This window comes from Phyllobates terribilis, unplaced genomic scaffold, assembly GCF_046119375.1.
Source record: "Phyllobates terribilis strain yellow unplaced genomic scaffold, ASM4611937v1 Scaffold_12__6_contigs__length_324123572, whole genome shotgun sequence".
In the NCBI taxonomy this organism is placed as follows: Eukaryota; Metazoa; Chordata; class Amphibia; order Anura; family Dendrobatidae; genus Phyllobates; species Phyllobates terribilis.
In genome coordinates this window covers 64440642-64466596 of record NW_027362772.1, presented here as the reverse complement: position 1 = coordinate 64466596, position 25955 = coordinate 64440642, and the positions used below count along the sequence as shown (strand labels likewise).

Genomic DNA, 25955 nt, shown 5'->3' with positions numbered 1-25955 from the left:
GTCAGCAACTGCATTTGGGTACTCACTCCACTCCCTCACACCAAAAACAGGGAGTCTATCGGGTGGTTCAAGAGTACGAGAGAGTGTTTAGTAAACACACGCTGGACTTCGGGCGAGTAAAGGAGGTAGAACATCACATCCCCACGGGAGACCATCCTCCCATAAAGGAGAGATACCGACCCGTACCCCCTGCACACTATCAACACGCCAAGAAGATGCTAAAAGACATGAAGGAGGCTGGGGTAATTAGGGACAGCTGTAGCCCCTGGGCAGCTCCACTAGTCTTAGTGAAAAAGAAAGACAACACCATGAGAATGTGTGTAGACTACAGGAAGGTCAACCGTATCACACACAAAGATGCGTACCCGTTACCAAGGATAGAAGAGTCCTTAGCTGCATTAAAATCTGCTAACTTCTTCTCTACTTTGGACCTCACTAGCGGGTACTGGCAGGTTCCTGTAGCAGAGGTGGACCGGGAGAAGACCGCATTCACCACCCCGATGGGTCTCAGCGAATTTAACTGTATGCCGTTCGGGCTCTGCAACGCACCAGGAACCTTCCAACGGTTGATGGAATGCTGTCTGGGACACCGGAATTTCGAGATGGTCCTGTTATACCTGGACGATGTCATTGTTTATTCCAAGACTTACGAGGACCACCTGAAACACCTGGCAGAAGTGTTTGACGCCCTGGCAATCTACGGCCTAAAGGTGAAACCCTCCAAGTGTCACCTCCTGAAACCAAAGGAGCAATACCTGGGACACGTGGTGAGTGCTGACGGAGTGGCTCCCGACCCCGATAAGATCACCGTGATTAAAGACTGGTCAAGACCCTCCAGCATAAAGGAAGTGCGGCAGTTCCTCGGGTTGGTAGGCTACTACCGAAGATTCATTCCCGGTTTCACCAAAATGGCAGCCCCTATGCAGGACCTCCTGATAAGTCAATCTCGGAAAGCTAAAAACCAGAAGCCGCCCTTCAGGTGGGAAAAGCTGGAAGAGGAGTCCTTCTGACAGCTGAAGATGGCCCTCACGGGGGATGAAATCCTGGCGTACCCTGATTACAGCCAGCCCTTTATCCTCCACACGGACGCAAGCAACATCGGGCTAGGAGCCGTACTGTCCCAGATCCAGCAGGGGAAAGAACGGGTAATCGCTTACGCCAGCCGAAAGCTACGGCCCACGGAGAGGAGCCCTGAGAATTATAGCTCATTCAAGCTGGAGTTCCTGGCAGTGGTGTGGGCAGTGACCGAACGTTTCAAGCATTACCTTGCCTCTTCCAAGTTCACCGTGTACACAGATAACAACCCGTTGACACACCTGGACACTGCAAGGCTCGGTGCCCTGGAGCAGAGATGGATGGCCCGCCTGTCCAACTATGAATTCACCATCAAATACCGGGCGGGATGCTCAAATGCCAACGCGGATGCCCTGTCTAGAATGCCAAACTTACCGGACGTAGGGGAAGATCCAGAAGATCTGGAAGAAGTCGAGCTCCCTGCGTTCCACCGTCATGGGATTACCCTGTATTCCCACCGTGTGAAGGACAGGCGCTCTGTGACGTTCAATCCCTTGCCCCACTACAGCTGGGCGGAAACGCAAGACAGTGATCCCGCAGTCCGTCTGGTGAAGGAAATGCTGACACAGGCCGATGCCCGTCTTGACCCAGACGCTCCGGAGGAGACCAAGCAACTGTGGAAGGAGAAAAGTAAACTGTTCCTCTACAGGGAGAAGCTGTGCTGGAGAATGGTTAACTCTCGAACACATGAGTTGACCTGGCAGGTAGTGGTCCCAAGACGAGACGCGGCTATGGTTCTGGAGGCATACCACAACGGAGCAGGACATTTTGGATGGAAGAAGCTGGAGTACTTGTTGCGTGAACGGTTCTACTGGGTAGGCATGAGAGGAGCCATCGAGAGGTGGTGCAGAGACTGTGGCCCGTGCAACCTAAGAAGAAAGGACCGTGCCAGCCAGAAGACTCCCCTGCAGCCCATCATCACCAGACAGCCACTGGAACTGGTAGCCCTGGACCATGTGAAACTGGCTCCGAGCAGATCTGGGTATGTCTACGCCCTCACAATCGTAGATCACTACTCCCGGTTCCTGGTGGTGGTTCCCGTCAAGGACTTAACGGCTCAAACAGCAGCTAGAGCCTTCCAGCAGCACTTCTGCCTTCCACACGGGTACCCGGAGCAAGTGTTGACAGACCAAGGACCAGCCTTCGAAGCAGAGGTCTTCCAGGAGTTCTGCAACCTGTATGGCTGCAAGAAGATAAGAACAACGCCCTATCACCCGCAGACCAACGGACTCTGCGAAAAGATGAACCAGGTGGTGATAGATCTGCTAAAAACATTGCCCCTGGAAGAACGCAGCCTGTGGCCTGAGAAACTGCCCGACCTGGTGGACCTGTACAACCACATCCCGGTAGGTTCCACCAACTGTACCCCGGCTTACCTAATGAGAGCAAGACCTGGTAAGCTGCCTATTGACCTGGATATGGGAGTCCTGACACCTGAGGACACCTCGCCAGAGGCAGACTGGGATACAGAACGGCAGCAGCAATACCGGAAAGTACAGGAGAGCGTCGAGCGAAGTCTCTGTCAATCAAGAGAAAGGCAGGAGAGGACTTATAACCAACATGCTCCCGCTGTTCCCCTGGTACCTGGAGAGCAGGTCTTGAAAAGAAAAAGGCGGCTCCATAAGTTGGACGACCAGTGGGAAAAGGACCCGTACACCGTACTGCCCTCAAGCCACAATAATCCAAAGGTGTACGTCATCAGCAAGGATGGAGGAGAGACCACAGCCACTGTCTCCAGAGACCACCTGAAAAAGTGCCCCGAGAAGTTGCAAAGCACAGATGAAGATCAGGAAGACCCTCAACCCGTAGAGGAAAAGGAGGAAATGATCAGCACCGTACTCAGAGACTTTCCCCGGTCCTGGACACAAGTAAACAACGCTATCGTGGTGCCCGTCCTCACCTTTCTCCAGCCAGCCCCTCAAGTGCCTACAGAAGACCAGGTAGAGCCGGAAGAGCAGCCGGCCCAGGAGGCAGAAGAGTCCACACCAGCAGCGCAGGAGGATCAACCCTCTGCTAGTAGTGAGCCTGCCATGCCCCTAGTGAGCCAAAGAGTGCGCAGACAGCTGCCCAGCTTACCCATAACACCTCCTACACCCAGTAGTGCAGAACCAGTTAGTGAGCTCCGTAGGTCCACTAGAGTCACTAGAGGTCAGATGCCCGCTCGCTGGAAAATATAAAGTAATGCACTGTAAATTTACCTGTTTCTTGAAAAGGTTTATGGTTTTTGTTGTTGCCTATTATTAATTATGTTTCTCAGTTACCCTGCAGATTTATTTGGACTAACAGGTTATGGACGCTGGATAACCGGAACAATCTTGTAGATAGTTGCACATTGTGCCTCTTGCGAAGATGGCCGCAGAAGAGAAAACCTGTCTGGCGTGGCCTCCTTGCGGCCCAAAGTAGCTAGCTTCAGCCTTGCAGCCACGCCCAAGGCCAATGCAAGGGGTTTGCTTTGGACAGGTCCCCTACTTCGCTTAAAGCTTCACCTTGGGTGACATGGACACCCTCTTGTTTCACAAACTTCACCTTGGGTGATATGGACACCCGGTTGCGGACACGCCGTGACCTTTAAAGAACTAAAGCTTCTTGTAAATATGTTATTGTATTATCGTTTATACCCTTGTATTTATGTTTCTTTAAAAATGTGTTTAGTCCCGGAGTACTAAAATTTACTAGGGGGGAATGTGGCACCCCAGGGGTCTGGTTGCCACAGTAATAGAAATATTATGTCTGAGAGCAAGTGGGAGGTTTCTCTGGTCAGGAGCCCTAAGCATGCAACACTGCCCGCCCAGACCTGGGAGGGGAGGAATCTGCCCTTATAAACTGGGTCTGGGGCGGGATTAGTTAGTCAGAGCTTGGAGAGGGAAAGATACAGCAGGAGCTCTGTAAGAGCAGGAGTGAGTGCCAGAGGCTGGAAGCTAGATAGCTCGCCTTGGCTGAAGACACTAAACCCGGACACGGAGTCCGAGGCTGTGGGGACATCCAGGTCCAGCAGCAGAATCCAACCGGCAGGGGATTCCAGGTCCTCTGGCCTTAGAAGCCCGGAGGCACGGTCACAAGCAAGGGACCAGCACCGCCGTCGTGGAGCGGAGGCTAACAGAAGGCCCCAAGTCACCAGCCATACGGGTTAGCACCACACGGTATACTCTTGGACGTGGGCTACTTCTACCCGCATAGAGCAAGGTAGCCAGGAAAGAGTGCAGATAGACGGGGAGGCCTACAACTCCACCTGGCCAGGGGGAGATCCTGCTTGCTCACAGACTGACCAGGCCTCTACTGCTAACCAGTACTCCCGGGAGGGTCTGCTTCATACCATCAGTAAAGACCCTGAACTGAACCACACGTCTCTGTGTTTCATCGCCGCACCAGCACCATTAGTACTGGGACGCTCACACCATCACTCCCATCATCCACACTAGCTGCCCTGAGGCAATACTTCTCCCGTGGGGAGTTATCCCATGCTCGGCTGCGCAAACATTAGCCTCAGCGGTCTGCAGCGCAGCGGAGGTCCCCACTGACCGCAATCCACGGGTGGCGTAGTCGGACATTTGTTATTACACTAAGACTGCCACTGGTTTGACCACCCTGAGCCATGGACCGGGTCGCCTCCACACTGAGACTACCACCCCCAGCATCCCACCAGAGGCCCGGTTGCGGGTTCACCACGCGGCCCAGGGGGCGAGTCACTGTTCATTTTGAGCCTTCATTCCTGGGCCGTGTGTGTGATTCCTCTGCATCCCTTGATTGCCACTTTGGACTTGCCTGCGGTCTGTACTTGTGCTCCTGTGGTCTTCAGTGTGCCAAATCCTCGCTCCTTATGTGCAATTCTGCCTGTGGCACCAATGCCCGGGGTCCATGTGCCCACCCAGACCTGAGGTTTAAGGTCTCCTTGTGAGCTGGATCCACTAACAATCTGACGCCCGTACTTCGACATCTCGTACTGATCCTTTATCGGATCTCTTAGCCTCAAGCTTCGTCTTTGTTTTCATATCAGAAGAGGCAACCAATTTTTAACGAGTGCAGTTTATTCTTTATCTGTAACGTGTGTTATAAAGTCGGCGATAATTATACAACTTTTTTTTTGCTCTTGTTAAGGCAGCCCTTTGTGGTTAATGAGCTTTCTTGATTTATTTTTATAGAAAGGCACAAAAGCGGATTCCCGCTGCTTTATTGTGGAGTTGTTCAGAATACATCAAGAGATTACAACTATGGAAGTCACAGAAAAAGGTAACAAAAAAGGAGAAGTTTTTGTAGAGTACTTAGAGCTAATTTACTTCTGCAACGTTGGTTCCTACAACTTCCTCTCCGAAATGGAGTTATTGGGCAAGTACGAACCCATCACCAGTGGGTTTTCTGCCAAGGAAAACTAGTTTAGGTCTTCATCCAAAATGATTCTCGTTGTGACCATTACTGAATGGAAGATGCAAAGTACTGAAAATAAGGACAGCTGCACTGGAAAAGATCCTAGAGGACAGTAAACCCAAATGATAATGACTCAATCGTCCACCAAAGATCATATCATTTTTTGTACATACAAGAAGTTCCAGAGTGGCGGGGGTTACTTTGAAGAAAATTAATGGGGACATTTCTATATTCTTAGACAAATTATAGATCACAACGCCTGTGAGAGTTTGTAAGGATTTATAGGGGCTCCTTTATACAATGGGGAAAATAAGTATTGGATACACTGCCGATTTTGCAAGTTTTCCCATCTAAAAAGAATGGAGAGGTCTGTAATTTTTATCATAGGTACACTTCACCTGTGAGAGACAGAATCGAAAAATATGATTTTAAAATAATTAAATTGCATTTTATTGCATGAAATAAATATTTGATCACCAACCAACCAGCAAGAATTCTGGCTCTCTCAAACCTATTAGTTTTTCTTTAAGAAGCCCTCCTACTCTGCACTCATTACCTGTATTAATTTCACCTGTTTGAACTCATTACCTGTATAAAAGACACCTGTCCACAAACTCAATCAATCACACTCCAAACTCTCCACCATGGCCAAGATCAAAGAGCTGTCTAAGGACACCAGGGACAAAATTGTAGACCTGCACAAAGCTGGGTTGGGCTACAGGACAATAGGTAAGCAGCTTGGTGAGAAGGCGACAACTGTTGTCACAATTATTAGACAATGGAAGAAACACAAGATGACTGTTAATCTTTTTCAGTCTGGGGCTCCATGTAAGGTCTCACCTCGTGGGGTAAGGATGATTCTGAGAAAGATCAGGAATCAGCCCAGAACTACACGGCAGGACCAGGTCAATGACCTGAAGAGAGCTGAGACCACAGTCTCAAACATTACAGTTACACAATACGCCATCATGGATTATAATCCTGTAGGGCACACAATGTCCCCCTGCTCATGTCAGCACATGTCCAGGCCCGTTTGAAGTTCACCAATGACCATCTGGATGATCCAGAGAAGGCATGGAAGAAGGTCATGTGGTCAGATGAGACCAAAACAGAACTTTTTGGTATCAACTCAACTCTATATGTTTGGAGGAAGAAGAAAGAGCACAACCCCAAGAACACCGTCCCAACTGTGAAGCATGGTGGGGGAAACATCATACTTTAAGGGTGCTTTTATGCAAAGGTGACAGGATGACTGCACCATATTGAAGGGAGGATAGGGTCATGTATTGCAAGATTTTGGCCAACAACCTCCTTCCCTCAGTAAGAGCATTAAAGATGGGTCGTGGCTGGGTCTTCCAGCATGACAATGACCCGAAACATACAGCCAGGGCAACTAAGGAGTGGCTCTGTAAGAAGCATTTCAAAGTCCTGGAGTGGCCTAGCCATTCTCCAGACCTGAACCCAATAGAAAATCTTTGGAGGGAGCTGAAACTCAATGTTTCAATTGTACCAAATGTTAAGTTCAGTTTTTCTATTGTATCAAATACTTATTTCATGCAATAAAATGCAAATTAATTATATAAAAATCATACAATGTGATTTTCTGTTTTTTTTTCTTAGATCCTGTCTCACAGGTGAAGTGTACCTACGATAAAAATTACAGACCTCTCGATTCTTAGTAGGTGGGAAAACTTGCAAAATAGTCAGTGTATCAAATACTTATTTTCCCCACTGTATGCTCATATGTGAGCATGTTCTGCTCAAAATCCCACCTCAGATGTTTATGGGAGCCTTAAATTGATTTTCTGATTTCAGAAAACCCTTGCCCTCTCCTACCCTACTGCAGTTTGTATTAAAGGGGTTGTCCGGGACTTTATTAGTGATAGCCTATCCGTAGGATAGGTTATCAATGTCTGATCAATGGAGGTGCAACACCGATCAGCTCATCCCGGCGGCAGCCGGAACTGCTCAGTTATGGAGCAACTCTGCCTTAGTTGAAGGCACAAGCTTCTCAGAGCTTGACGTCAGCGCTGTAGATGAAAAAACACATCACGAACAGAGGTAGAGACTCTGCATTGGACCTGGGGAGGGTGAGTAAAGCACTTTTTTTATTTTTTAATAAACTGCAGCCGGGGGACTCAATTCAATTAGGGCTCAATTCTTTTTATTAAATTTTTTATTGCAATTGATAAATCAGTGTAAAAAATCTGGAAACCCCAAACCTCGCACTTACTGATGTACTTAAAAAAAAAAAAAAAAAAAAAACAGGTGAACAAATAACCTTAAAACAAAGGTGCAAAAAGAAGACCGAAAAAAAAGAGACAAATGCAATAATGAATTGAGCCCTTAATGTCTTTGATCGTCTCGAAACTTAAAAGAGGCTTCCTCTTGTGTTCAGAACTCAGAAGAGTCCTTTAATAGGCTCGGAAAAGACAGCACAAAGTGAATGGAACGTTGCGTCCGCGTTGGCAGCTGCAATGAATCGTCCTCCAGTACCTGTTCCTTTGTACGATAAATCAGTTTATTGTAAAGAAGCTCCTGGCGCCTTTTTTATCTGACTTACATTTAGAAGAAAAGATCGGTTAAAGTGATCTGCCTCGTTGCTCCTGAAGGAAAAAAAAAATATGAAGGCCGTTCCAGGATGCCCATAGAAGCGATGGTAGATGTGCGCCATCTCCATTAGCTGGGTCTGGAGTGTCATGGAGCGACCTCTAGGGAATTCATGTGCTACAAAAACATATCGGAACGCCATCTGCTTTCCCTTATACTACTTCACAGTGAAATACATCACATCACCTCCGAGGATTTTTTTTTTTACCCGGAGAAGCATAAATAGCAAATGTTGCTTATAGATTCTGTTTATATTCAGCACATGTTCCGCCTACACTCACGTTTTGACAGATAGATTTTTTTTCACGGGAAATCTAGATGGCACTGATCGACTTGTATATGAGTTATGCCGTCAGAATTTCAGCATTTTGAAATCTCCTCAAAAGTCCAGATTAAGGATGGTAGCAGTCCATGCACCGCCAAGGTGGTGGTGGTCCATGGTGGTCTCAAAACCATTAGTCCAGATTAAGCGTGGTGGCAGTCCTTGGGCAACCAAGGTGGTGGTGGTCCATTGTGGCCTCATAACCATTAGTCCGCATTAAGGGTGATGGCAGTCTATGAGCCATCAGGGTGGTGGTGATCCATGATAGCCTCAACACCATTAGTCCAGATTAAGGGTGGTGGCAGTCCATGGACCACCAAGGTGGTGGTGGTTCATGGTGGCCTCATCAACATTAGTCTGGATTAAGGGTGGTGGCAGTCCATGGACCGCCAAGGTGGTGGTGGTCCGTGGTGGCCTCATCACCATTAGGAAGCGTAGGAAAAGCCAAGCCAGTGACTTCTATAGACTATCCTAGGGGGAGCCCTGACGCATGCCCACCTCTCCACCTCTGAGATCAGCGGTGTGTCCCTTGCACCAACAAAACTTTCTCAAGACTAAGTTGCAATTTTAGGAATCGAATTGGAAGACTTAGCCTGTGTAGTGAAAGTAAATTATAAAAGTCCCCTACATTTATTTCTTGGTATGCCCTCCTAATATTTTGGCATTGCCTACCAACATCTTTAACCGTATAGTAAGGTCTTGTAAGATGAATTTCTGTGCTGTTTTTGCAGCATTTCTGATACAAAGGAGGTCGTATAATGTCCCATGATTTGGGACTACCATGATGTAGGGTGGGGTAATATAACTCGAGTTATCCTTATATGATCACAGTTATATTTAAGAAGGAAGGGTGATGTATAGCTTATACAGGGGTAGTCACTGATCTTTCATTTCAAGGCTTAAGTATTGTTGAATGACCACTCTTGTCAGAAGTAGACCGGGTTTTAAACACCTGTCCTGAGCTCTGCTTCCTTCACCTTGGTCCACTGCCCTTTGTTGAGCTCCACATTTTGCAAATTGCCCGGCTTCGGTCATTGACATCAACTTCCTAATCCTATTTAAGGACATTAGGACACACACCTGTGTTTTAGGATTGAGACTGTAGACAACTGTTTGGTGTGCTCCACCTCCTGTACATACTGTGCTTCAACTTGCTTCCATCCGTGTTGGGTTTAACTTCATCCGTCCTGCAGCTCCTGAGATTCTTGAGTGTGCTAAGTCCTCACTTCCCAGGTACCTTCCTGCTTGTACCACCAACCGCCAGGGTCCGTGGGCCCAACCAGACCTGAGGTTTAGGGGACTCACCTCACCAGGTGAGCCTATCACCAGGCTACCAGAATAATAGCATAAACCCAGTATTTGATTATTTTAAGTTACAAAATTGTCGACAGTTGCATACTATGGTGCCATTGAAGGATGGACTCAGGGGTGTAGTGGTCACACCAAGTGCCTGAAGAAACCAATGCCACATACTAAGACACAGGCATTATAAATTGACCATGGTAGGTAATGGGCCTGTTAAAAACTTTCAATGGGGTCCAAATTCTTTAAGTTACACCTTTGTTTGCATCCATAGGGCACAATATCACAGAAATATTCTCACCTACAAGTAACTTTTTTATGTGGTTTCATGCTAAATAATAAGTGTTAAAGATGAGTGAGTGAATTCATAGGACCTTGGTCCAACATTCATGTCCATATTCTGTGGCTGTTTAGGCGGATCTGCCTCCTCAGCTCTTCTTTGGATTAGCTGCCCTGGCGCGTCACTCCGCAATGATGACGGTACACCAGGCTGGCTAATCAAAAGAGGAGTTGGGGATGTTGGAAGGTAGGAAGCAGTTCACAAGGCTCCCGTCCCGCGGCTGCTGTCCTCAAATTGTTTTGCTCATCTCCAAAAAGCATACAACGGTACCGTATGTGCAGGTAGATTGCTATGGGTACAGTTTTACAGCTTCATACAACTATTATGATCTTTATAGAAGAGGGAAAGTGATACTATCCAGCACTCACTTGTATCTGTAGTCTCGTACTGACTGTCCCTTTGCAACTCAAAGATCTCCACCTCTACACGACCACTCGTGCCTCCTTGTGTGTGGCTGTTAATGTGTTCCCGGGCAAGCGCCAATGCCAACCTCTCACCTCGACCACAAACAGTCTGATCGTCAAGGATTGCAGCTGTAAAGAAAGAAATGTGCAATTATTGATAAGCACATAACAAATATGGTAAAAAGGTGTAAACCAGCTACATAAAACAAAGAATCTGTAGACTATATATTTAAAGGAGCTTTCCGGCACTCAAAGGGATGTTCACAACTAGTCTTCAACGACCATTAATGTTGGATCGAAACGTTTCAGAATAATCAGTACTGTTTGTATACATGAGGAATAAAACTATTTCTGGCCATTATTTGACTTGTATCCTGCATTTTTACCATTTTTACCCTCTGCAGGCTCTACCTCTTCATTTGCAACTAACTCTGAGGTAGTGGTTGGAGACTAGCTGAAGTGATCTCTGCCATGCACAGCACACAGAGAGGGATTCCTGCTCTTCATTTTTTTTATTTTAGACCACAGAGACAAGCAACAGTCAACATGGAGGATATTATACATCAGGGCTTAGTTGTTTGAATGTGAATCAAGCTCTAGTGTGAGGTAAAAAACTTGTAAGAAAGCTCACCTCGATCTTTCTATTTCTCCCTCTGCCTGTTTCCTCTCCCTGCTCCTCACTCATTTCTCCATAGAGTATAATGAGCTGCACAGTGACCCTGATGTCTGTCCTGCCGGAGCAAGATTGATCTGAGCAGTTTTTTCCTGAGTAGATGACAAGTTCAGGATTCAGTTTGAAGGGTAAGAATTGTCTGAGAAGTGGGGAATAAAGCAGATTTCTCTGATAAGATAGGTTACAAAGTTTCTTAGAATCGCCTGTACTATTGAATTATGCAAAGTTTGTTGAAAGCATAGTGGCATTTTATAGAGTAACTGCACTTTTAGAAAACTTTTGTCAGGTCATAGAGACATATCAGAAGTTTGGGGCATATCTAAAGGGGAGGGCAGCCAGGGCACAGCCGGCAGGGAGGCCGCCCCTCATAGCAGATGAGCATTTTTGCTACACATACCAGGGCTGAATCCCTGCTATGTGTAACACAAGCGATCAGATGATCGCAGCTTCTAGTCTCCTAAAGAAAGTATTGAAGCAAGTGAAAAGTTATAGTTATATTATAAAAATATAAAACTTCAAATCACACCTCTTTTGCCCCATTCAAAATAAAACAATAACAGAAAAAATTAAAAATACACATCTTGGTATTACTGAGTTCATAATCGCCCGATCTATCAATATAAAAAAACAATTAATCCGATCGGTAAACGGCGCAACAAGAAAAAAAATCAAAACGCCAGAATTACGTTTTTTTTGGTCGCCACAAGATTGCAATAAAATGCAATAACAGGTGATCAAAACATCATATCTGCCCCAAAATTGTATCAATAAAAACGTCAGTTAGACGCACGAAAAATAAGCCCTCACCCAGCCCCTGATCTCGAAAAATGGAGTCTCGGAAAATGGCGACTTTTTTTTCTTCACAAACTTTCGATTTTTATTTCACCACTTAGATAAAAACGAACCTATACATGTTTGGTATCTACAAACTCGTAATGACCTGGAGAATCATAATGTCACCTCAGTTTTAGCATTTAAAGAACATGGTAAAAAGAAAACCTAAAAAACAACTGTGGAATTGCACTTTTTTTTGCAATTTCACACACTTGGAATTTTTTCCTTATTTTCCAATGCTTTATATGGTAAAATAAATGGTCTCTTTCAAAAGTACAACCCGTCCGGCAAAAATCAAGCCCTGATATGGCCATATTGACGGAATAATAAAAATGTTATGGCTCTGGGAAGAAGTGGAGCAAAAAATTAAAATGCAAAATCGGAAAATCCCAAGGCGGTGAAGGGGTTAATAACATGATAAAGAAAAAAGGATAGCTAAGGGATCAATACAGAAATGGACCATAAACATCAAATTAATAAAAGATGAAACTATTACACGTTAACTGGTGAAATATACACTGTCGTAAAGTGGAGAATAAGCTATTTCAGTTCACGGGAGCCCAAAAAAATAAAGCTTGTTCTTATGTCACTGCATAAAGACAGATGTCACATAGGACCCGAAAAGGGCGTGTATTTACAAGAGACGGAAAGAGAGAATACATTACACGGTATTAATAATGTGAATGCTATTACATGAGCATGACAGCATCAAAGAACCTGCAAACGCTGCTTTAGAAATGGTTGATGCAGCCGATGTCATCCAAGCTAAAGCTGTCATTGTAAATAATGAATATCAAGTAAGAATGTTATATCAACAGAATAGCAGCGGCTCAAAAACAAGAGCATTATAGCGGAGGATCAGAAGCGAGCGATATAACCAGGGACTAGACACAGGAGCGCCGCTGTAAAACAAGGGGCTGGCACATAGAAGAAAAGCACAGCAGGCGCAGAAGGAACGCACAGCAGGCGCACAATCAACATCATCCGGACGTTCCCAACCAAGGAGAATAAAATCAAAAACATTAAATGAGAGCCAAAAAGTTCTATAAACTATGAGAGAGTTTCTCTGATTGGTAAACTATGGCTTTGCCGCCCCCTCCTCTAGAACGTGCACTTTTTATGAATCTTCGGCCAATTTCTGTTACACATCTGTCCCGGGTCCAGGCTCTGCTCACTTCCCAGTTCCGCTAAACTCTCTTGTGTGTCAAGTCGGGCTTTGAAAGTAGCCTGGTGTGCTCCCATGTGATCATCTGCCTGGGCCTATATGAGGCCTACCAAGACACACACCTGTGTTATGGTATTAAGACTCTTAGTTTGTTTGTGCACCACGACCTGCTCGGTACCTGTTCCAGGACCTCTGATACCCGTCTGCAGTCACCAAGACCTCTGCTTCCCAATTGCGGTCTCCAGGACCTCTGCTACCCACCTGAGGTCTCCAGGACCTCTTCTACCCGCCTGAGGTCTCCAGGACCTCTGCTACCCCTCTGCAGCCTCCAGAACCTCTGCTACCTGTCTGACGTCTCCAGATCCTTTGCTAGCTGTCTGCGGTCTCCAGAACCTCTGCTATCTGTCTGCGGTCTCCAGGACCTCTGTTGCCCGTCTGCGGTCTCCAGGACCTCTGCTACCCATCTGTGGTCTCCAGGCCCTCTGCCACCTGTTTGCGGTCTCCAGGATCTCTGCTACTTGTCTGAGGTCCCCAGGACCTCTGCTACGCATCTGAGGCCTCCAGAACCTCTGCTACCTGTCTGACGTCTCCAGATCCTTTGCTAGACGTCTGCGGTCTCCAGAACCTCTGCTACCTGTCTGCGGTCTCCAGGACCTCTGTTGCCCGTCTGCGGTCTCCAGGACCTCTGCTACTCATCTGAGGTCTCCAGGACCTCTGCCACCTGTCGATGGTCTCCAGGACGTCTGCTACTTGTCTGAGGTCCCCAGGACCTCTGCTTCGCGTCTGCAGTCTCCAGGATCTCCGCTATCTCTTCCTGGACTCCTGTCTGTCTGCAGTCTCCCGTACCTCTGCTACCTGTTTCTCACATTCATTAACTGCCTGCTGCACCAATGCCCGTGGCTTGTGTGTCCACCTGTACCTTGGGCTTTGAGGATCCACCTCACATGGTGAGCCTAACAATTTTCCACTCTCTTAGTTTCATAAAAATGAAGCTGAGAAGGAAGTTTTGCACAACAAGCCAATATTATGGGACTAATCAGAGGTGGGCTCCCACTGTACAAGGACCACATAGCAATGATGTGTTGAGGTTGTACCCTTTCAAAAAAAAAAAACTTTTGGGTATAAGCTTCAGTAGTTCTAAAATGAACTGAGTGTAATTTACCCTCCGTGAGTCCAGTGGCTGAAATGTGGTTAACATGATATCAGCGCTGCAGACAATCAACCAAAGACCCAGAGAAAGTAAGAAACACCCAGCCTGTGTTATTTTATAAGTAGTTAAAGTTTTAGCCTAAAGATTTCTGAAAAGGGGACAACTTTTTTATATGGTGGCTAGCTGAAAACAGGATCATTGTGACTGATGACTAGTAGAATCCAGCTGCGTTGTAAGGGTATGTGCACACGATGCAGAAATGCTCAGGATTTTTTCCTGAGCGTTTCTGCATCTCTCTGGCAGGAAAAAACGCATGCGGATTGTACATGCGGTTTCCTGCCAGGGACATGCGGAAATGAAGCGGTCTTCACTTTCATTTCCGCATGCGGGTTGACAAGCGCGATTTTAGCATCACTTGGAAAGTGCTTGTCAACTTCACACTATATAAATCCATGCAACCGGCATGGATTTATATAGTGTGTGATGTCAAAAAATAAAAAATAAATCTATGTTACCATCTGATGGCCCCCGGTGTCCTGCTTCATCGGTCCCGGCTGCCGGCAGTGAAGACTGTAGGACCTTCCGACGTCAGCGTCACGTGACCCGTCACATGACTCTGACGTCAGCGAAGGTCCTTCTTCATTCAACCGCGAAGTGCCCGGGAAGCCGGCAGGACGCAGCGCGGGCCGTCAGAAGGTGAGAATATATATATTTTTTATTTTATTCTTTTTTTTTTAATGGTACCTGGGTCTGGATGAGAGTCCTCTCATCCACACCCGGGTACCATCCGCACATTAGACCGCATGAAAAGCGCATCAACATATACAGTGATGCGGATTCCATGCGGTCTAATGCAAGTCAATGGCGGCAAAAGAGCAGCGTTTCCGCAAAATTAATTGACATGCTGCGGATTTCTGAGCTCAGCGTTTACGCTGCGGAAAAATCCGCATCATGGGCACAGCACATGCGGATTTCCATTGGGGAACACTGCTGCCCTTCTACCATGCGTTTTTCATGCGTTTCCGCAACTGCAAAAACGCCGCGGAAACGCATGAAAAACGCATCGTGTGAACTCAGCCTAAGTGGTAACTAGTAGAAAACAGGATTGTTATAACTGGTGACTAATAGGAGTGTTACAGTGGCTTGCGAAAGTATTCAATCCTTTGACGTTTTACCTATTTTGTTACATTACAACCTGCTTTTAAATTTTTTTGTAATCCAATTTGTGTGTTATGCATCAGCACTAAATAGTCTAAGTTGGTGAAGTGAGAAAAATATAGGCATAAATTAAATTTATGGGCTCAAATAACTAAACATTGGCATGTACATATGTATTCACCCCTTTTGCTATGAAGCCCCTAAAAATTTCTGGTAACCCTGAAGGAGCTGCAGAGTTCCTAAGCAGAGACTAGAGTATCTGTCCATACAACCACAATAAGCCGTACACTCCATAGAGGTGGACTTTATGGAAGAGTGGGCAGGAAAAATACTTTACTTTCAGACAAGAATTGTAAGACTTGTTTTGAGTTTGCCAAAAGACATATGGGAGGCTCCCCAAATGTATGGAGAAAAGTGCTGTGCTCAGATTGGTCCAAAATTAGACCAAAATTGAACTTCTTGGCCACCAAGGGAAACACTATGTCTGGTGGCAGACCAACATAGCTCATCACCCCACGAACACCATCCCCACAGTGATACATGGTGGTGCCAGTATCATGCTGTGGGGATGTTTTTCGGCAGCAGGGATAAGGAAAATGGCCCAGTCAAGGGGAATATGGATGGTGCGGAATACAGGGATATTCTTGACGAGACTGCGGCTCTTTCCACTACTAGGCCAGTTATTGGGGAACTCACAGTGAGCGTATGGTATATACATGTCCAATTCCAATGCATGGAATATATATAGTGGATGGAAGCACTCCGATTCAGAAAATGGAACACTCTCACAGAGAACTTAGGTCTTCCAGAATGAACAAAGACAGAAACACAAACTTTCATTTTTATTACCTCAATGCTATGCCCCCATACATCCCCCCTTTATGAGCTAACATTTGTGCTAGGTCCTTCAGAATTCCATGAGATCCACAACTTGCAGAATATCTTCACCCCATGGAGGTCCCAAGCGATACATATTGTTGTCATGTTTCTTATTGCGATTTTACCTGTCTATAGGAAATGACATGGATATGTACCATCCATTGGACCGATATTAAGTTGGAGTGGTTAAAATGGCCTTACGGTGATGTGAGTGAATGCGTTATGTCTGTCTCTTTGCTACGACGCTGAAAATATATCTCCCATAAATATTGGATCAATGCAAAGCCCCAATATTCATCACTGACTACTGGTTCCAAAATGTCTAAGAAGATTCTTTGATCAGAGGAAGCCCTATCCTTGGGGAAAGGTACTTATCTGCCTCTGCGAAAATAGATCTCAGACTTGTTGTCCTCTTCCCAGCAAATCTCCCTGATGTAATTATCTGGTCACTGTAGGAGGACCCTACTTCAATGGAGGTTGAAGTATTAGCTCTCTTTCTCTTCCCTAGTTATAATTAGTTTTTCTCTTCCCAGCTATAATTAACCCATATGTTCAATGAGGAGTTCTACTTCAAAGGAGATTGAAGTGTTAGTTCTTTCTCTTTTCCCATATGTTCAATGTGAGGGGACATGTCCCCTCCCTAGAGAGGTCTGTATGGATTTTCATTTTTGTTTACAACATGGATTAGTATAACTGGAGACTGGGAAAATTGGATTGTTAAAACTGGAGACCTGGAGAATAAGAATCCAGTTTTCTTCCAGTTTCCAGTTAATAACAATCCAGTTTTCTTCTTGTCACTAGTAATAACTCATAACTAGTGACAAGAAGAAAACTGGATTGTTATAACTGGAGACTGGAAGAAAACTGGATACTAGGAGAATACTAGATTGTTATAACTGGTGACAAGAAGAAAACTGAATTGTTATAACTGGAGACTTGGAGAAAGCTGGATTGTTATCAGGGCCGCCATCAGGGCATTACTGCCCTTACTGGTGTATGGGGCTCGGTGAGCAGAGAGGGCTCTGTTCTTCTGTTCACCGGGCCCCAGTGGCAGTATTCTGCAAGTTCAGTGAACTTGCGTCCTTGGACGCAGATTCACTTTAAATCTATTGCCGTGCGGGAAGCTTTCCACACGGCAATAGTTAACAGCCGCAGCATGTCACTGGCGTATGACATCACTGTCATGCGCCAGAGATTGTGCTTCCGGTGATGGGAGAGCAGGGCGCTGGAGCGCCAGAAGGTAAGTAGAAACTTTTTTTTTAACTTTTTTTTTTTTTTTAAAGTCTCACCATGGGGGCAAGATGGGAGACATGGAGGCAGCAGAATGGAGAGACATGGGGGCAGCAGAAAGGAGAGACATGGAGGCAGCAGAATGGAGAGACATGGAGGCAGCAGAATGGAGAGACATGGAGACAGCAGAATAGAGAGCCATGGGGGCAGCAGAATGGAGAGACATGGGGGCAGCAGAATGGAGAGACATGGAGGCAGCAGAATGGAGAAACATGGGGGGCAGCAGAATGGCGAGACATGGAGGCAGCAGAATGGAGAGACATGGGGGCAGCAGAATGGAGAGACATGGAGGCAGCAGAATGGAGAAACATGGGGGGCAGCAGAATGGCGAGACATGGAGGCAGCAGAATGGAGAGACATGGGGGCAGCAGAATGGAGAAACATGGAGGCAGCAGAATGGAGAGACATGGGGGGACATGGGGGCAGCAGAATGGAGAGACATGGGGGCAGCAGAATGGAGAGACATGGGGGGCAGCAGAATGGAGAGACATGGAGGCAGCAGAATGGAGAGACATGGGGGGCAGCAGAATGGAGAGACATGGAGGCAGCAGAATGGAGAGACATGGGAGCAGCAGAATGGAGAGACATGGGGCAGCAGAATGGGGAGGCATGGGGGGCAGCAGAATGGAGAGACATGGAGGCAGCAGAATGAAGAGACATGGAGGCAGCAGAATGGAGAGACATGGGGGGCAGCAGAATGGAGAGACATGGAGGCAGCAGAATGGAGAGACATAGGGGCAGCAGAATGGAGAGACATGGAGGCAGCAGAAAGGAGAGACATGGAGGCAGCAGAATGGAGAGACATAGAGACAGCAGAATAGAGAGCCATGGGGGCAGCAGAATGGAGAGACATGGGGGCAGCAGAATGGAGAGACATGGAGGCAGCAGAATGGAGAGACATGGGGGGCAGCAGAATGGCGAGACATGGAGGCAGCAGAATGGAGAGACATGGGGGCAGCAGAATGGAGAAACATGGAGGCAACAGAATGGATAGACATGGGGGCAGCAGAATGGAGAGACATGGGGGCAGCAGAATGGAGAGACATGGGGGGCAGCAGAATGGAGAGACATGGAGGCAACAGAATGGAGAGACATGGGGGGCAGCAGAATGGAGAGACATGGAGGCAGCAGAATGGAGAGACATGGGAGCAGCAGAATGGAGAGACATGGGGCAGCAGAATGGAGAGGCATGGAGGCAGCAGAATGGAGAGACATGGGGGGCAGCAGAATGGAGAGACATGGGGGGCAGCAGAATGGAGAGACATGGGGGGCAGCAGAATGGAGAGACATGGGGGGCAGCAGAATGGAGAGACATGGGGGGCAGCAGATTGGAGAGACATGAGGGGCAGCAGAATGGAGAGGCATGGAGGCAGCAGAATGAATAGACATGGAGGCAGCAGAATAGAGAGACATGGAGGCAGCAGAATGGAGAGACATGGGGGCAGCAGAATGGAGAGACATGGGGGCAGCGGAATGGAGAGATATGGGGGGCAGCAGAATGGAGAGACATGGAGGCAGCAGAATGAATAGACATGGAGGCAGCAGAATAGAGAGACATGGAGGCAGCAGAATGGAGAGACATGGGGGCAGCGGAATGGAGAGACATGGGGGCAGCGGAATGGAGAGATATGGGGGGCAGCAGAATGGAGAGACATGGAGGCAGCAGAATGGAGAGACATGGGGGCAGCAGAATGAAGAAACATGGAGGCAGCAGAATGGAGAGACATGGGGGCAGCAGAATGGAGAGACATGGGGGCAGGAGAATGGAGAGACATGGGGGCAGCAGAATGGGGAGACATGGGGGGCAGCAGAATGGAGAGACATGGAGGCAGCAGAATGGAGAGACATGGAGGCAGCAGAATGGAAAGACATGGGGGTAAGCAGAATGGAGAGACATGGGGGGCAGCAGAATGGAGAGAGACATGGGGGGCAGCAGAATGGAGAGACATGGGGGGGCAATAGAATGGAGAGACATGGGGGCAGTAGAATGGAAAGACATGGGGGGTAGCAGAATGGAGAAATATGGGGGCAGCAGAATGGAGAGACATGGGGGACAGTAGAATGGAAAGACATGGGGGGCAGCAAAATGGAGAGATATGGGGGCAGCAGAATGGAGAGACATGGGGGGCAGAATGGAGAGACATGGGGGGGCAGAATGGAGAGACATGGGGGCAGCAGAATGGAGAGACATGGAGGCAGCGAAATGGAGAGACATGCAGGCAGCAGAATGGAGAGAAATGGGGGCAGCAGAATGGAGAGACATTGAGGCAGCAGAATGGAGAGACATGGAGGCAGCAGAATGGAGAGATATGGGGGCAGCAGAATGGAGAAACATGGAGACAGCAGAATGGAGAGACATGGAGGCAGCAGAATGGAGAGACATGGAGGCAGCAGAATGGAGAGACATGGGGGGCAGCAGAATGGAGAGACATGGAGGCAGCAGAATGGAGAGACATGGAGGCAGCAGAATGGAGAGACATGGAGGCAGCAGAATGGAGAGACATGGGGGGCAGAATGGAGAGACATGGGGGGCAGTAGAATGGAAAGACATGGGGGCAGCAGAATGGAGAGACATGGGGGCAGCAGAATGGAGAGACATGGAGGCAGCAGAATGAAGAGACATGGGGGGCATCAGAATGGAGAAATATGAGGGCAGCAGAATGGAGAGACATGGGAGGCAGAAGAATGGAAAGACATGGGGAGCAGCAGAATGGAGAGATATGGGGCAGCAGAATGGAGAGACATGGGGGGCAGCAGAATGGAGAGACATGGGGGTAGCAGAATGGAGAGACATGGGGGCAGCAGAATGGAGAGATATGGAGGCAGCAGAATGGAGAGACATGGGGGGCAGCAGAATGGAGAGACATGGGGGGCAGCAGAATGGAGAGATATGGAGGCAGCAGAATGGAGAGACATGGGGGGCAGCAGAATGGAGAGACATGTAAGCAGCAGAACGGAGAGACATGGAGGCAGCAGAATGGAGAGACATGGAGGCAGCAGAATGGAGAGACGTGAGGGGCAGCAGAATGGAGAGACATGGGGGGCAGCAGAATGGAGAGATATGGGGGGCAGCAGAATAGAGAGACATGGGGGGCAGAATGGAGAGACATGGGGGCAGTAGAATGGAAAGACATGGGCGCAGCAGAATGGAGAAATATGGGGGCAGCAGAATGGAGAGACATGGGAGGCAGAATGGAGAGACATGGGGGGCAATAGAATGGAAAGACATGGGGGGCAGCAGAATGGAGAGATATAGGGGCAGCAGAATGGAGAAACATGGAGGGGCAGAATGGAGGCAAATGGAGACAATGGAAGCAGGATGGAGAATATGGAGGGCAGGATGGAGACAAATGGAGACATTCTGCCAGGATGTGGAACATTATTACTGTAGGGGCTAATTAAAGGATATTATTACTGCTGTGATGTGTATTATTTTTGAAGATACTGTTTTCAGTGGGGGGGGGACTGCTTCTGTGCAGGGCGGCATGGTCATTTTTTTTCTTCATCCGATGTAGTGTAGAAGTTGGGGAAAATTGGGGAATGTGCTCTGTAAGCTGCTATAGATAACTGTTATTTTATGCAGAGATGGGTCCAGGCTAGAAGAAGTGATGGCGGTCTGTGCTGGATGTAGAGGAAACGCTAAGATAGAGGACTTCAACTAGAGACGTCACCGGTGAGTCAGTGTATTACCTGTACACTGACACTATACACAGTGTATACTGGCACTTATGGTAATATTAGTATTCTGTTTTTTTATTAATGTTCAGTATTGTAGTATTTGGTCACTATGTGGTGGTAATATGTGATCTGGTCTTGGTGTGAGAGTATTTGTCCCTTATATGTGGTATTATTCGGTTGCTATGTGGTCTGGTCACGGTGTGGCGGTATTTGTCCCTTGTATGTGGTATTATTCGGTCACTATTTGGTGGTAATATGTGGTCTGGTCATGGTATGACAGTATTTGTCCCTTGTATGTGGTATTATTCGGTCACTATGTGGTGGTAATATGTGGTCTGGTCATGGTGTGATGGTATTTGTCCCTTGAATGTAGTATTATTGGTGTATGTGACACATTCCTTTAAATTGGGTATTATAAGAAATGTTTAATAGGTTAGAGTAGAGTAGGGCTCTGCCAGAAAAGACTACCTTGTCGTTGTGGCAGCTTAAAAAATCTTTTGGCCAAATAAAAGCTGATGGCTATGTGTGTGATATAGTGTTAGATGGGAACTGATAATGTGTGATTAGTGAGGACGTGGTGCAGAAAGTAGAGTGTTTCCAAGACTGGGCGGTGGGACTGTGGAAGGTTTGAAGGATGGAGGCGCAGCTGGGGTGGAGCCAGGGTGGAGTCTCAAGGGGGCCCAAAAATGTTGCCAGTATGAGGCCCCGAAATTCCTGGTGGCAGCCCTGATTGTTATAACTGGAGACTGGGAGAAAACTGGATTGTTATAACTGGAGTCTAAAATAGACTCTGCAAACAGCTGATCTTGGAAATTTTTTGGGCAAAAAATGGGTTCGAAAGCCAAAAGATAAAGAAGGAAAGTGACTTGAAAAAAAAGGCAAATGATGAGTCAGAGCCTTTATTCTTCTATGATGGAGGCGTATGAAATTAGTTTGCGATGTTGGGGAACGCCATGTTGTATGGGGTTAACGTCTGGACAAAAAGTGAATTAAAAGAGGTTATACAGTGATGCAAAAGGTGATCAGGCATAAAGACTCGGGCCAAGCATCTAGCTGGAGTCAATATACATATTAGCATGGACATTGTCGCTTGGTAAGAGCATGCATAAGCGTACAGCCGAGGAGACAGTGCTCTGACTACAAAACAGGACACGAGAACCGAACATCCAATTTCTATGCAGATCACCAAACCATGAAGGTAGAAGTCACTGGAGCAATGTACAATTATGAGTTAAACAATAGCCCATTGACGGAGCAGCAGTGGCTGCGGCTGTAAACAGGGGCTTAAAAGCTCAGGGGCCGCGGTTATCAGGCAGCTCTCCGAGATTATATGCAACGTCTAGATAGACACAACCCGACAAAAAAAAGATAAACTCGAGAAAAGGTTTTGAAAAATTTCATAAAAAATTACAATTTTTCAGTGTTACGTTCGTAGAGGGGAAAAATCATTTTCCAAGAAACTTGTCAATCACGTTCCCCCTTTTAATTCATTGGCCCAAAGGAAATTGGAAATCAGAAAGGGGGGACGAGATTAACCCAAGAGTCGTCTCTACGACACATTTGCTCTATCCAAACACGTAACGACAATGATGAACATGCAAATTATCTCTCTTCCAACAGAAAAAGCTTTCCCTTAGGGCTCGTTCTTCACCACCTTGCGATTTTCCGTTTTTGCACTTTTTTGTTTTTTTACTCCCCTTTTTCCCAGAGCCATAACTTTTTTTATTTTTCAGTCAATATGGCCATGTGAGGGCTTGTTTTTTTTTCCGTTAAACCGATCAAACTAATTCACTTTATATATTGATAGATCGGGCAATTCTGAACTCGGCGATACCAAATATGTGTATTTTTTTTTTTAATTGTTTTATTTTGAATGGGGCGAAAGGTGGGTGATTTGAAGTTTTAATTTTTTTAATAGTTTTAAAAACTTTTTTTTTTTACTTTTCACTGTATTGAACAGTCCCCTTAGTAAACTTGAAGCTGCGATCATCCGATCGTCTGTGCTATACATAGCAAAGCTTCAGCCCTGCTATGTGTAGCAGAAATAATGATCTCCTATGAACGTCGGGCACAGGCCGGCATTCATAGGAGATTTACAATGACAAGGGGTCCGTGGGAAAAAAAAATCACAGCATGCACGATTTGCCTCCGAAAATCAGATGGCATTCACCCATAAAAATCGGCGCGCACTCGTATGACATCTGAATGCGGTATGATTTTCACAGACTGAATGGAGAAGATACTTTTTTCTTTCTCTCCACCTTTGAGAAAATCGGATCCCACTCTGATCAGAGTCTTATTAGCAGAATCGGACCAATTTTCTCTATTTTCTGGTTTGGACAAATATCCTAAGTCATGTTGCTATCATCATTTGACTCACATCCACTAGGTGGCACTAGAGAGTTAACTCCTACTCCTGATTTGCATACCCTTTCCCAGAGAGCATTGCCTGGTCTATAAGTCTCACTAAGCTAACATGGCAATACCTCTAGATAAACTATGACTTTAAACTATGAGTAGTTTTATGTGTGTGCTAGTAAAATATTTTATTCTGTTCTATTGAGCTTTTTTTTATTACTATAAATGGCCATTATTAATATCTCTGCAATAGAAAATAAATACTTCTCAAAACTGAGAATTTGCTACACCAATATATATTAAAGGGAATCTGCCACCAGTTTTTTGATATCCTGAGAGCCGCAAAATGTAGGGGTAGAAACCCTGAGTCCAGCGATGTGTCACTCACTGGGCTGCTTGCTGTAGTTTTGATAAAATCACTCATTTTTGCTGCTGCAAATCTAGCAGTTCTCTGAATGTTGAGCTCTGTATAACCCCGCCCACACCACTGATTGGCTGCATTCTGTGTACACTGTGCATAGGCAGAAAAGTGCCAATCAGTGGTGGGGGCGTGGTTGGACTACCTGTCAGCAGGCTTACTAGTCCTTTAGTGATAATCTCCTGCTGATAAAAGTGATTTTATGAAAACTATAACCAAGCAGCCCAGTAATGGAGACAGCGCTGGAATCAGGGTCTCTGTCCCTACATCATTATTAGGTGGAAAAAATCTGGTAACACATTCCCTGACAATATCAAAAACTCTAATTTTTCTTCTGTCCTAAAAGTTTGCCATAGGGGCGTAACAGGGGGGGTGCACAGGCAGCGGTCGAACCGGACCCATTGATGTCTGACTATTAAGAGCCCCGCTTGCAGACTTTGCATTGGCATCCTTGATCTTCAAGTTATGGTGTTTTGCTACAATGTATCAACGTAGCATGTAAAAGTCAAAACTCCTAGACTGGATACAACTGTAACAAACCCTCAGCTGTGAATGGAAACAAGGTTTTCATTCACAAACAGCAAGCAGAAAGGGAAAAAAAGGTATTTTTGCTGAGTTTATTGACTTTTTAGCTATTATTCATTTATTATACAAGAAAATGTAATTATCAGAAGGGAAAATCGTGCAATTTATGGAAATTTAACAAGCCCTAAAAATTGGGGCATTGGTCAGATCAGAGGCAAACTGACCCATGTTTGACCCCCTAACATGTAAAACTCGATAATAATTGGCACATTAATGCAGGGAATTCTTTTTTTGGAGTACGAAAGATACATCTTATTTCTTATTCTTCTTCTTTGTTATTATTATACTTTCCATACACTATATATAAAGACACATCTGCATATTTTCCTCAATATCTGACATGAAATCAGAATAAACCTTTCTTTCAAGGATGAGCCAGACTTGTGCAAGTCCACAATTCTCTTCCTGATATCTTGGCTGATTTCTTTAGACTTTGCCATGATGCTACACAAAGAAGCAGTGTGTTTCAGGTGTGCATTAAAATACATCCACAGGTGTGTCTCTAATTAACTCAGATGTTGCCAAAAAAAACTATCAGAAGCTTCCAAAGACATGACATCATCATATGAGCAGTCCAGAATTGTTTAAAGGCATAGTAATCTTAGTGTATGTAAACTTTTGACTTTGCAGTAAGTAATAAAAATGCCTTAAAACATTTTCTCTCTCATTATTCTGGTATTTGGCAAATATTAAAAATGATGGTAATCCTAATTGACCTAAAACGGGAAAGGTTTATTCTGATTTCATGTCAGATATTGAGAAAAACGTGCAGATGTGTCTTTTTATATAGTGGATGGAAACTTCTGGTTTCAACTGTGTATATATACAGTATATACAGTGGTGGCCAAAAGTATTGGCACCCCTGCAATTCTTTCAGATAATACTCAGTTTCTTCCTGAAAATGATTGCAATCACAAATTCTTTGGTCTTATTATCTTCATTTAATTTGCTTGCAAGGAAAAAACACAAAAGAGAATGAAGCAAAAATCAAATCATTGATCATTTCACACAAAACTCCAAAAATGGGCCAGACAAACGTATTGGCACCCTCAGCCTAATACTTGGTTGCACAACCTTTAGCCAAAATAACTGCGAACAACCGCTTCCGGTAACCATCAATGAGTTTCTTACAATGCTCTGCTGGAATTGTAGACCATTCTTCTTTGGCAAACTGCTCCAGGTCCCTGATATTTGAAGGGTGCCTTCTCCAAACTGCCATTTTGAGATCTCTCCACAGGTGTTCTATGGGATTCAGGTCTGGACTCATTGCTGGCCACCTTAGAAGTCTCCAGTGCTTTCTCTCAAACCATTTTATAGTGCTTTTGGAAGTGTTTGGGGTCATTGTCCTGCTGG

At 45.9% G+C, this 25955-nt stretch overlaps 1 protein-coding gene across 1 annotated transcript in view; it reads right to left on the bottom strand.

The window, feature by feature from the left end:
- Nucleotides 1–25955, bottom strand: part of GRIK5 (glutamate ionotropic receptor kainate type subunit 5) — a 378627-nt gene that overhangs the window by 159420 nt on the left and 193252 nt on the right. The window contains exon 3 of the mRNA XM_073655889.1: nucleotides 10379–10543. Within this exon, the coding sequence (XP_073511990.1) occupies nucleotides 10379–10543 (165 nt within the window). The remainder of the gene's footprint in view (nucleotides 1–10378; nucleotides 10544–25955) is intronic.